The 13,886-nt window shown below is 34.6% G+C and overlaps 1 protein-coding gene across 2 annotated transcripts in view; it reads left to right on the forward strand.

Annotated features, from left to right (window-relative positions):
• CFTR (CF transmembrane conductance regulator) overlaps positions 1 to 13,886 on the forward strand; it is a 181,622-nt gene that overhangs the window by 100,381 nt on the left and 67,355 nt on the right. For both annotated transcript variants that reach the window (XM_010389332.2, XM_010389333.2), the window contains exons 13-17: positions 2,236 to 2,322; positions 3,819 to 4,542; positions 6,814 to 6,942; positions 10,561 to 10,598; positions 11,265 to 11,515. In XM_010389332.2, coding sequence (XP_010387634.1) covers positions 2,236 to 2,322; positions 3,819 to 4,542; positions 6,814 to 6,942; positions 10,561 to 10,598; positions 11,265 to 11,515 — 1,229 coding nt within the window. The remainder of the gene's footprint in view (positions 1 to 2,235; positions 2,323 to 3,818; positions 4,543 to 6,813; positions 6,943 to 10,560; positions 10,599 to 11,264; positions 11,516 to 13,886) is intronic.

The following is a 13,886-nucleotide window of genomic DNA, read 5'->3' on the forward strand; positions in this document are numbered from 1 at the left end:
ATATCTGTAAGTTCCTTCGTTGACCCCGCCACTCCAATGTACACACCAGCTTTAGGCTTCTTGGTATAGATAAACATCTACTTTCAAAACTTTTCATCATAATTTTCATAGCAAAATAGGAAGGCAAATGATGTCACTTAGTTTAAAATCTACAATATTTAAAATAAACAGGACAAACACATTAACATTGTTGGGGGAGGAGGTCCCTTAGTAGAAACACTCTTGGTCCAAGCCTTTTAAAGCTGTTAAAGAGATGTAAATATAGATAATGTACATCAAGGAGAGAGCTTTGTGGTTAAACTGTAACTTTCAGTTTAAACAATTATTGGTGACTCTGATGTCAAATGTTTCTCAAGCTTTATCTGAACAAAATTTTTCTCACTTTGTTGCCAAAGACGTTAACAAGAAATCACATTGACTCATTGATGTGTTGGCTCCTTTCCCTTACTTTCTGTTGCTTTCCAAAAGCTGAGACTGGAAACTAACCCTCACTGAGCACCTGCAATTGCCCGGGAGTATTCTAGTCATGTGTGTATTTTTGTGTGTATGTAACCCCTTACAGCTCTGCAAAGTAAGAATTGTTCTCCCTGCTTTACAGAAGAGATCATAAGATAATTGAGGCTGTTAGATGTTAACTTGCCAAAAGCCACACAGGAAAATTGTGAAGTCACAATTTGAACCTAGGTCCTTTTGATTCTTTACATTAAAGCATGCTTTGATCTTGGAAACACATTGTAAGGTAATAAATCAATAGATATGGATAATTCACGGACAAGATAATCGCTTCTAAAAAATATGGAAGTTGATTATTTTTATCTGTGAGCCAAAGTAAGATTTATTCGAAGTACTCCACAAATTTAGATAAGATAGAGTATATGGCTTCTAGACATCCAACGTAGAATTGAGTTTGTGTTATCAGTTTAAGATTTGGTTTGGCTGTAAGGTGCGCACACTTTAAGGAACTACAAATAATTGTCTATTCTTATTCTGATCAGAATGTGTAATGTGTTGTCCAGTTTGGGACGAAGAATTTATTATTTCTAATCTCATAAGAAACTTGTCATACATGTGAGGGAGAGAATTAAGAACTGAGTGTGGGGGATGGAACTGTGTACATTTTGACGGGATCCGTTATGTAGCTCTTCCATACTGTCTTCAAAAATAAGTTACACTATAAAGGTTGTTTTAGACTTTTAAAGCTTTGCCATTGGTTTTTAAAAAATTTTAAAAATTGGTTTCAAAAATTTCTTAATTGTGTGCTGAATACAATTTTCTTTTTTACAGAAGTACCAAAAATTACATGTATAAACACAGAATCCTATGTACTTGAGATATAAGTAAGGTTACTAACAATCACACTTGAAAAATGTAAATGTTATGAAGAAATTGTCTCATTTCTATTAATATGAGAACTGTGTCTTCATCTTTATTACCATTCTAAGGTCAACTCAGTGTAGATTTTACTTGCTTATAGTTTCATATTTTAGCTAAATAGTAAAATAATATGGATATACATTTTGTTGTGAATTATTCATACTTTCCTTATTTGGAACTTTTATAAATATGACATAGAGACTGAAACTACAAGGAACAAAATGCAATATCAGTTCTACAGTTGTGGCAGCACTGCTATCAATTTGTTGATAGTGGTTAACACTTAGAAAAACATTTTTAAAATAATTTCACATAAGTACTGTAATTTATTAGCTATCTCTGACATTTTGCAGTTTGAAATAGTTTATTTTCTTCTTGGTGTCCTCACCAAAACCCAACATCTTCGAGGGCAGGAACTGTATAATTTTTGCCATTGTATTTTGAGCACATAGCATGGTACTTGTCTCTAAATAGATACTATTGTTAAAAGTTGTTTGTTTGTTTGTTTGTTTAAGGTAATATTTTATAGTGTATGCTATGATACAATTCAGTTTGTGACTTTTGCTAGTTTATGCCACTTACAGTTAGCAAAACCACTTCAGCAGTTCTTGGAATGTTGTGAAAAGTGATAAAAATCTTCTGCAACTTATTCCTTTATTCCTCATTTAAAATAACCTACCCCAGTAAAAACATGTATAAAAGAGCTACTTCTGCACCACTTTTGAGAATAGTGTTATTTCAGTGAATAGATGTAGTGACCATATTGTAATGCATGTAGCGAACTGTTTAAGGCAAATCATCTACACTAAAAGACACAGGAAATAGTGAGGAAATGTAATTTAATTTCCTTTTTCTTTTTAGAGCAGTATACAAAGATGCTGATTTGTATTTATTAGACTCTCCTTTTGGATACCTAGATGTTTTAACAGAAAAAGAAATATTTGAAAGGTATGTTCTTTGAATAACTTGCTTATAATGCTTATGCTAAAACACAAGAAAGAAAGTCTATCCCATCATAGATTGCATTTTACCTCTTGAGAAATATGTTCACCATTGTTGGTATGGCAGAATGTAGCATGGTATTAACTCAAATCTGATCTGCCCTACCTGGCCAAGAGTCAAGATTACTTTCATTAAAACCTTTTCTGACTACCTCATGCTGAACCAGTTTCTCCCATTGCTATACTGTTATAGCAATTGCTATCTATGTAGTTTTTGCAGTATCATTGCCTTGTGATATATATTACCTTAATTGATTATTATACTTAACATTCTTATTTACTTTTTTGTGTTAGTATTTTACTCTGTCTTCTCCTTAGATAGTAAACTTCTTAAGAAAATACATATGCTAAGTGTTTCTCTGGTTTAATGTAGGTGAATGCTCAGACCACTCATCTACCTCAATACTTCCTTGGAGATCTCCTCCTCAGTCACACAGAGCTCAGGAATTATATTTCCTTGGAACTCCTGTTAGGGTCCAATATACATGAAATTCCCTAGACAGACAGACAATCAGTTATATGGCTTGATTTCAAAGTTTCAAAATGATTTCATGGACTATCAAATAGTTTATTGGGAGAACAGTTATATACTCTTCTAGAAATAAAGATTTTAAGCAATAAAGGTGTATATGTGTATAAAATGGCTGGATTATTCCTAGAAGTACCTTTCTTAGAATTTAGTTAAATTTAATATCCAAGATACTATCTTTACAACCCTGAGACTGTGAAAAGTAACTTCTATCAATATAAACTGTACTACGTTTGTATTGTGTTATTGTGTTACAGTACAATCTAGAACAATGTATCTTTCTATATGATATATGACATAATGCCTAAAAAAACTGGTATTTCTTAGATGATTCTAGTCAGGATTTACTTCTAGAATAGATTAAAGTTTTATTAGAGGAGAGTCAAATTAATTATCCAATTCTCAGTTGTTATTGTTGCTGTTTTATTTTTAGCAAAACAGATTAGTCTTAATGTAAGCACTTGAGAAATAAATTGGTGGTCAGCCTAAAATGTAAACAAGAAATTAATAGAAAATTTAAAGAACAGCAGAGCTCTGACATTTAAAAGAAATGAAGTACAAATCTCTAGGGACCTTAAAGGTCATCTAATAATTTCCTCATTTTCTAGATAAATAAACTGAGACCCAGAGGATAAATGATTTGCTCAAAGTCAAATATCTACTTAATATAGGAAATTTAATTTCATTCTCAGTCTGTTAACATGCAACTTTTCAATATAGCATGTTATTTCATGCTATCAGAATTCACAAGGTACCAATTCAATTACTACAGAGTACTTATAGAATCATTTAAAATATAATAAAATTGTATGATAGAGATTATATAGAATAAAACATTAATAAAATGCTAAAATACAAGACATTGCAATAAAGTATTTATAAAATTGATATTTATATATTTTTATATCTTAAAGCTGTGTCTGTAAACTGATGGCTAACAAAACTAGGATTCTGGTCACTTCTAAAATGGAACATTTAAAGAAAGCTGACAAAATATTAATTTTACATGAAGGTAGCATCTATTTTTATGGGACATTTTCAGAACTCCAAAATCTACGGCCAGACTTTAGCTCAAAACTCATGGGATATGATTCTTTCGACCAATTTAGTGCAGAAAGAAGAAATTCAATCCTAACTGAGACCTTACGCCGTTTCTCATTAGAAGGAGATGCTCCTGTCTCCCGGACCGAAACAAAAAAACAATCTTTTAAACAGACTGGAGAGTTTGGGGAAAAAAGGAAGAATTCTATTCTCAATCCAATCAACTCTATACGAAAATTTTCCATTGTCCAAAAGACTCCCTTACAAATGAATGGCATCGAAGAGGATTCTGATGAGCCTTTAGAGAGAAGGCTGTCCTTAGTTCCAGATTCTGAGCAGGGAGAGGTGATACTCCCTCGCATCAGCGTGATCAGCACTGGCCCCACGCTTCAGGCACGAAGGAGGCAGTCTGTTCTGAACCTGATGACACAGTCAGTTAACCAAGATCAGAGCATTCACAGAAAGACAGCAGCATCCACACGAAAAGTGTCACTGGCCCCTCAGGCAAACTTGACTGAACTGGATATATATTCAAGAAGGTTATCTCAAGAAACTGGCTTGGAAATAAGTGAAGAAATTAATGAAGAAGACTTAAAGGTAGGTATAAATTGCTTGTGGGTATTTCACCACACAGGGTGCAATTGAGTAGAATGCAATATGTAGCATGTAACAAAATTTACTCAAATCATGGGATTAGGATAAGGTTTATCTTAAAACTCAGACAGTATGAAATACATTAATTATGCAAGCAACTTTAAAATGTAAAATAACAAATGATTTCTTTTTGCGATGGACATGTCTCTTCCCATAAAATGGGAAAGGATTTAGTTTTCGATCCTTTACTAAACCAGTGATAATTGTGACTGTAAGTTAGAAAACATCTACTTTATTACTATCTTGAACCCTCTGTGGGAAGAGGTGCAGTATAAGTAACTGTATAAATAAATAGTAGCTTTCATTATTTATAGCTCACAAAATAATCTGTATGGAAGTAGCTTACTATAAGGTATATAAACATTTAGACTCTTGATGGGACTAACTCACATTTTAGTTTGTATATCAGTCTTGCCTGAATTTAGCTAGTGTGGGCTTTTTTTATCGTGTGAGTTTGCTTTATACATTGGGTTTCTAAAAAGATTTCTTTTAGAGAATGTATATGAAGCTCAACATGTACTAGTGCCAATCTTCAGACAGAATCTTTGTTATATTAGGTTTTAAGAATAAAAGCATTTTATTTTTAAAACAAGAAATAATATAAAAAGGAGAGCTTTTGTTATTTTAATAGAAAACTTAATACCTTGGATGAAATGAGCCATGGGCAGGGTTGTAATTAATTGATATATTTAATAGTATAGATCATTTGAGAATAATGTGACCTTTGACGAGACACAAGCCATTAACATCTCTAGACTGAAGTTTCCTTCTTTGTAAAATGAGGGAATAAAATAGATCCCTAAAATGCATAATTTTAGTATTTCTATACTTTACGAAGGTTTCCTAAATGATAATTCATCTATAGAGTGTTTGTTTGTTTGAGATGGAGTCTCACTCTGTCACTCAGGCTGGAATGCAATGGCGTGACCTTGGCTCACTGCAACCTCTGCCTACTGGATTCAAGCAATTCTCCTGCCTCAGCCTCCTGAGTAGCTGGGATTACAGGCATGCACCACCACACCCAGCTAATTTTTGTATTTTTAGTAGAGAAGGGGTTTCATCATGTTGGCCAGGCTGGTCTCGAACTCCTGACCTTGTGATCTGCCCGCCTTGGCCTCCCAAAGTGCTGGGATTACAGGCATGAGCCACCCTGCCCAGCCTGAGCCACTGCACCCAACCCATTTGTATAATTTAATATCAATCTAAATGAATTTCTCAATCCTGAGCCTAAAAATTTAGTTGTAAAGAATGATAGCCTTGACTAATAACAGTTCCTATTTATGGATTGCATCTAGTTCTAGGTGGCATACATTTAGTCCCCACAACTACCCTGGAAGGTACTTAAAATTTTTCACATTTGCAGATAAGGAAATTAAAGTTCAGAGAAGTTCAGCAACACGCTTGAATTCAAGCGGCTCCTAGGCTGTTAATGGTGGAGTTTGGGTTCAAATTCAGATCTGTCTGACTCAAAAAATGCATACTCCTAACCAGTGCACTATATCCCAATTCCATAGGACCCTTTCTTTGTGATTCATAGTGCTTTCCCATGAGTTTTGTTGATTTTGTGAGAAACAAAACTATCTTTTTCCTTTGGACTATCTGGAATCTCTCTTTTTCAAAATTTTGAAATGTATCTATATGCCAAAAGACAAAGATTTTTAGAGGAATAGGAATATGCCTAGGATGAGAATTATGTAATTTAAATCATAGCTGCAAAGAGAGATAGTCCTAAGTTACTAAGGAATGTTCAAACACAAATGGGCTTTCAGTCTATTGGAAGAGCTTTATAGTATATACAGTGCAGTATACTGATCTGCACTTGTCCATGGACCCCTGAAGAAACAGGTTAAATCAAAGAGAGTTCTGGGAAACTTCATTTAGATGGTATCATTCATTTGATAAAAGGTATGCCACTGTTAAGCCTTTAATGGTAAAATTGTCCGATAATAATACAGTTACATAATCAGTGATACATTTTTAGAATTTTGAAAAATTATGGTGTTTCTCAGTTTTAATAAAGCTGTGTTGCTCCAGTAGACATTATTCTGACTATGAAATGACATCATACATGGCATTTATACTGATTTATATTTGTTAAAATACACTTAGATTCAAGTAATACTATTCCTTTATTTTCATATATTAAAAATAAAACCACAATGGTGGCATGAAACTGTACTGTCTTATTGTAATAGCCATAATTCTCTTATTCAGGAGTGCTTTTTTGATGATATGGAGAGCATACCAGCGGTGACTACATGGAACACATACCTTCGATATATTACTGTCCACAAGAGCTTAATTTTTGTGCTAATTTGGTGCTTGGTAATTTTTCTGGCTGAGGTAAGAATGTTCTTTTGTAAAGTATTACTGTGATTTAAAGTTAAATTAAGATAGTTTGCAAGGATGTATACATATATATGCACACACATGTAAATATGTATATATACACATACATATATATGTATACATGTATGTGTGCTTATATACACACATATATAACTATGTATAAGTTGTATATATTTATATGTTACATATATTTGTGATTTTACAGTATATAATCGTATAGATTCATATAGTTCTTAGCTTCTGAAAAATCAACAATTAGAATCACTATTGATATTTTACTATTTCATATTACATATAAAATATATTTAAATACAAGTATAAGAAGAGTTTTTAATAGATTTTAATAGTAAATGTTAAAGAGATTCAAAAACTCAAAAGTAGAAGGCTTTTATTTGGATTGAAATTAAACAATTAGAATCACTATTGATATTTTATTATTTCATATTACATATCAAGTATATTTAAATATAAAGATAAGAGTTTTTAATAGATTTTACAATAAATGTTAAGAGATTAAGAAACCCAAAGTAGAAGGCTTTTATTTGGATTAAAATTAAAGGCCAGGCATGGTGGTTCATGCCTGTAATCCCAGAATTTTAGGAGACTGAATGGGGAGGATTGCTTGAGCCCAGGGGTCGAGACCAGCCTGGGCAACATAGTGAGACACTGTATCTACAAAAACATTAAAAAATTAGCTGGGCATGGTGGTGTGTGCTTCTATGCTACCATTTACTAAGGAGGCTGAGGTGGGAGAATTGCTTGAGTCTGGGAGGTCAAGGCTGCTGTGAGCTGTGATTGTGCCATTGCATTCCAGCCTGGGTGCCAGAGAGAGACCCTATCTCTAAATAAATAAATAAACAACAACAACAGCAACAACAACAAAACACTGAAAGCAAATCTGTACTAAATTTTAAATTCATTTGACTCTAGATCATGAGTGTCCAACCTTGTGGCTTACCTGGGCCACATTGGAAGAAGAAGAGTTGTCTTGGGCCACACATAAAATACACTTACAATAGCAGATGAGCTAAAAAAAAAAAAAAGAAAAAAAAGTCCATGCATAATCTTTGTGATATCTGCCACCACAGATAAGCATAATGGTCCTCTCATTCAAAAGGTTGGACACAGCTGCTCTAGATATTTTATTGTTAAATATGCAGGCAATTACTATTTAAATGAAGATTTCGTCACAAAATGAGATTAAACATGTATTAGTGGCTTAGCATTCATTTTAGACAACCCTTTTAGAGAGTCAAATCACACACTTGCTTACAGAAATTTTGTTGTCTTCAATGTCCCCATTGTGGTTTCTTTACCAAGCCTCTACTGTTCTTCACATCGCCAAGTTAAAAAAAAAGCGGGGGGGAAGTGGGGCCGGAAAGAATGAAAATTGCATGGTAGGCCACAAGTTCAGATCCTCATCAGCACAAGAGGTGATAGTAGAAAAATAGTAATTTTTTAAAAGTATGTTCACAATTATACAACTAAACAATTCATTCACCAGTGTTCACAATTCTATTGCCTTCTTTGAATCAAAATTTCCATAGTTTTTCTTTTAGACTAAACTCCTTTATGATACCATTGTGCCCGTTTCTCATTACCATTGAAATGTATCATGAGCATGTCACATTCTGGTATAACTGCTAATCCAGGATGACAGTTTAGTTTTTTTAAATCCAATTGAGAGTCTTGTACTCATGACCAGAGAATCTAAAGAAAGGTTAAGATACATTTCGTCCTTGATGTAAGTGGTTTGTCTATTTTTAGTTTTCCTAAGGTTCATATTTCAATTTAGATTTATGTTTTTATAGGTTAGGTAAAATATGCTTCCCTTTTGAAATATGAAGTATATAGTCTTTTTAAAAACTTCTTCAAAGCTGTTAAAGTGAAAAAACTTAATTTGGTCTATTCAGTTTGTTAGCACTTATCATTTTGGAAAGAAAGTGACTCTACTTTGGATTTTGTAACATTTTCCCTGCTATAGGGCAGTATCTTCTGTAAGTTCTTAGACATTAGCACCAAAGAAATAGGCAAAAAAAAAAAAATCTACTATGTTAATTCTTAGAACCCCTGCTTGGCAGTGCATCATTGACTAGATGGAGAAGAAATGAAAATAATACATTAGGAAGCAGTTTCCTGGTTCTTTTGAAAAAAACCTAGAGAGTCTTGTTGTTGACTGGAATATCCGAAGATCCTTTTTAATGCTTTCATTCTATGCTTGTTAAGAATATGTTATAGAACTGCTTTATCATGTTTCTTTATGACTTCCCTTCTGCTTGTTAATTAGAAATCCCTGATTATTAGTAGTAGATATGTAGTATATCCCATAATACCACTGCTGCTATTGACTAATAGTAATTATTTTAGGGCAGCTTTATGACAGTTGGTTTATGTTTTAGGGTGTCATTTGACTTGTGAAGCATTGAAATCTGGATATTAAGCATACCGTTTTCTATGTGGTATGGAATGATTCTTAAAGCCCTGAGAAAATTGAAAATAAAAATATTTTTCCTTTTTACCCTAATCACCTATGACTGTCACTCTATCATAAACTGAATAAACTTTATAACCTGAAAACATTTTGAAAATGAAGTGACAGAACTTACTTACTCTATTGTTTCTATAAGCACCAAATATTTTTAAAAAGTATATGTTAAGTCCTTGAAAATATTTTGTTCTAGTCAATATAAGCAGTTTAGGTTGGTAGTTCTATGTGGAAACAGCCACCAAATAATTTTATATTATGATGACTAGACCAGTCTTTGAACATTACTTTAGTTATTGTTCCATTAGTAAATTACTGAAGGCAATCTCACTCTATCGTCCAGTCTGGAGTGTAGCAGTGGTGTGATCTTGGCTCACTGCAACCTCTACCTTCTGGGTTCAAGCAGTTCTAGTGCCTCAGCCACCTGAGTAGTTGGAATCAAAGTGTGCGCCACCAGGCCTGGCTAATATTTTTTGGCATTTCTAGTAGAGATGAGGTTTTGCCACATTGGCCAGGCTGTCCTCAAACTCCTGGCCTCAAGTGATGTGTCCGCCTTGGCCTCCCAAAGTGCTGGTATTACAAGTGTGAGCCACTGGGCCTGGCCTGAAACTTGTAATTCATTTCCATTAATATTAATCTCGCCTTTTCCAGTAATTAATTGGTTTCACAGGTATTAGTCCCCTATAATCATTGAATGGCAAATGAAATTATTTATAGCAAATAAACAGATTAATTATCTGCCAGCAGGCTGAGATTAGTTTCTTTAAAAAATGTTTATTATTTAAAACATTCAGCTGTGATCTTGGCTTTCTTGTGAGGTTCAATAGTTTCTATTGAATAAAGGAGATAAATGGCAAAGAATTTACTTCAGTGAAATTTGAATTCCATTAACTTAATGTGTTATACACTTAAGTGATATACACTTAATGTGTATATCACATATAATAGTCCTTAGAACAACTATTACAGCTGCTGGACCCGGGAACACAAAGCAAAGGAAGATGAAATTGTGTGTACGTTGATATTGGTACACACATCAAATGGTGTGATGTGAATTTAGATGTGGGCATGTGAGGAATAGGTGAAGATGTTAGAAAAAAATCAACTGTTTTCTTGTTCCATTCCAGGTGGCTGCTTCTTTGGTTGTGCTGTGGTTCCTTGGAAAGTGAGTATTCCATGTCCTATTGTGTAGATTGTGTTTTATTTCTGTTGATTAAATATTGTAATCCACTGTTTGTATGTATTGTAATCTACTTTGTTTCATTTCTCCCAAGCATTATGGTAGTGGAAAAATAAGGTTTTTTGTTTAAATGATGACCATTAGTTGGGTAAGGTAACACATACCTGTAGTCCTAGCTCCTCCACAGACTGACGCAAGAGGATCACTTGAGCCCAGGAGCTCAGGGCTGTAGTGTTCTATCATTGTGAATAGCCACTGCACTCCAGCCTGGACAATGTAGCAAGATCCTATATCTAAAATAAAATAAAATAAAATGAATAAATTGTTAGCATGTACAGTTCCTGCAGTTTCTAAAGAATATAGTTCTGTTCAGTTTCTGTGAAACACAATAAAAATATTTGAAATAACATTACACTTTTACAGTTTTCTTCAAATGTTTTAATTCAATAAAGAACAACTCAACCTCTATCAATAATGAGAAAACATATCTATTTTCTTGCAATAATAGTGAGATTTTGAGATTAAGGGTACACACTCTTCTAATGCAATATATTGTATTTCTTTAGACTCAGATTTAGTTCCATTTACATGTATTGAAAATTCAATAAGTAAGTTTGGCTACCAAATAACAATTTCCCTTTTGCTTTACAGCACTCCTCCTCAAGACAAAGGGAATAGTACTTATAGTAGAAATAACAGCTATGCAGTGATTATCACCAGAACCAGTTCGTATTATGTGTTTTACATTTACGTGGGAGTAGCCGACACTTTGCTTGCTATGGGATTCTTCAGAGGTCTACCACTGGTGCATACTCTAATCACAGTGTCGAAAATTTTACACCACAAAATGTTACATTCTGTTCTTCAGGCACCTATGTCAACCCTCAACACGTTGAAAGCAGGTACTTTACTAGGTCTAAGAAATGAAACTGCTGATCCACCATCAATAGGGCCTGTGGTTTTGTTGGTTTTCTAATGGCAGTGCTGGCTTTTGCACAGAGGCATCTGCCCGTTGTTGAACCTCCTTTTGACTGGCATGCACATTTCTCAGATATTATAGGTTATCATATGTTGTTGCTCCTAATATTTCTGTGTTAGATAACTAGAGTAGCTAGGTTTGCAAGACTGTGAGGTTGGTGGGACTGTAGCAGCACAAGAAGGCCCTTATGGGTCAGTCATACCTCTCTTTTCAAATACTTGGTCTAGCTTTCTTCTGGGCATCTTGTTGCTAATATATAATATTGTTCAAAAGGGCAGGAAATTTAAAGTGATCAAAGAAAATTTTTTTTTGTATTTATTAACATTTATTAACATTGTATTTATTAACATATTAACATATTATTTAGTCTTTTGATGGGTAGAATAATCTAATTTCATGTAACTGCTCAAAGTTATATAGTAGGGGGGATCCCAAATGTATTTTAAAACTACTTTAATATTATCATATTTGAAGTAATAGAAAGTCAGAGTAGTAGAATAAAGATACGGCCAGGCGCGGTGGCTCAAGCCTGTAATCCCAGCACTTTGGGAGGCCGAGACGGGCGGATCACGAGGTCAGGAGATCGAGACCATCCTGGCTAACACCATGAAACCCCGTCTCTACTAAAAAGTACAAAAAAACTAGCCGGGCGAGGTGGCGGGCGCCTGTAGTCCCAGCTACTCGGGAGGCTGAGGCAGGAGAATGGCGTGAACCCGGGAGGCGGAGCTTGCAGTGAGCTGAGATCCGGCCACTGCACTCCAGCCTGGGCGACAGAGCGAAACTCCGTCTCAAAAAAAAAAAAAAAAAAAAAAAAAAAAAGAATAAAGATACTAAAAAATTTAAAAACTAATAAGGTACTTTGGAAGAAATCAATTCTGTTGATTCCTCATTAGACAAATTTGCACTGCAAGACTGAGGTTAATAAGGATTCCCCCAAGTTTTTTCACAGCAACCTGTGAGCACTTTCTCTGTTGAGGCATTTACTCTGTGGTATGAAAAGATGAATAAGGCACAGTTCTTGCCCTGGAGGAGGTCACAGGTGAGAGGAGGAATTGACACAGAAACATTTAATATAAAGCAAGGAATAAATTCCAAGACTAAAATTTTCAGAAATCTAAAAAACTCAAGATAAGAAAAACCCATCATATATTCTGGATGACAAAATTTCAGTGTTATAGTATTTAGGAAGATCTTGATATTTATTCTGAAGCCCATGTGTGTTGCTGAAATCTTGCCTCATTTGGATATACTCATCACCATCCTCTGTTTTGGAGCTAAGAATTTTAGACTCAAGATGTCCAATTAACTTGATCCATTGATTTTATTTTTTATGGAAATCTGAGACCCAGAGAAGGCAGGGGATTTCCCACACATATCTAGAAGAGTCAGACATGAGCCATGTGGCACAGTGGAAAGAACATGAGCATTGCCTGAGCTCTGAGTTGGCACTATAAGAGCAGTGATCATGGGCAAGTGACTCTCCCGAGCCTTGGCCTCCTCACCTGTTAAGTGGGGAAAAGAATGTTTCAGAGGATCTTTGTGAGAATGAAACAAGGCAATTTACTTGCCTGCTACATAGCCAGTGGGAAATCAATATAAGTTCCCCGTGGTTCCCTTCTGTGGGGTGTTGTTCCCACAGAGGTTGCACTGGCTATTCCACCTCTTCTTTTCCAAGCTCCTGTTTCCCTTTAATGCTGTTCATAGTTGGTTCCAAACCATTTGAAATATAATAAGCACCAGGATGGATTTTTCTTTCCACCAAAGCAAATTTCATTTTCTGAACACTGTTTATAAATACCAATGGCTATTTTTTCAATTTTTGATTATCATGAAAAGATACAAATATGTTTAATTAAATATGCTAAAGAATGTATTAATAAATATGTATTAAATAATTCCTACATATAAGGCCTTTTTGCTTGGGGCTATGGGTGATATAAAATAAGTGTGGCATGATCCCATTGACCTCTAGCAATTTATAACCTAGAAAAAGAGTTAAGATATGTTTATAAGTTCCTGTGATATAAGACATGCATATAGTCATTATAACAGAGGTGCAAAGAAGATGTATTAAATATGTCCAGAGGAGGAAGAGATTAATCCCAGCTGGAGAAAACACTGATGCTTTCTTGCAGGAGGGGCATTTGAGTTGAGCAAGGGAGGAAACAGATTTTGACAATGAGAGCTGAGGGGAAAGGGGTTTCAGGTGGAGGGAACCACATGGGGAAAGCAGGGAGGTAGGAAAGTGTAGCGTGTGTTTAAAGAATAGACCAGTTTGGCTGAAACGGTATTTG

The sequence above is a fragment of the Rhinopithecus roxellana genome, chromosome 6, assembly GCF_007565055.1.
Source record: "Rhinopithecus roxellana isolate Shanxi Qingling chromosome 6, ASM756505v1, whole genome shotgun sequence".
NCBI classification, from domain to species: Eukaryota; Metazoa; Chordata; class Mammalia; order Primates; family Cercopithecidae; genus Rhinopithecus; species Rhinopithecus roxellana.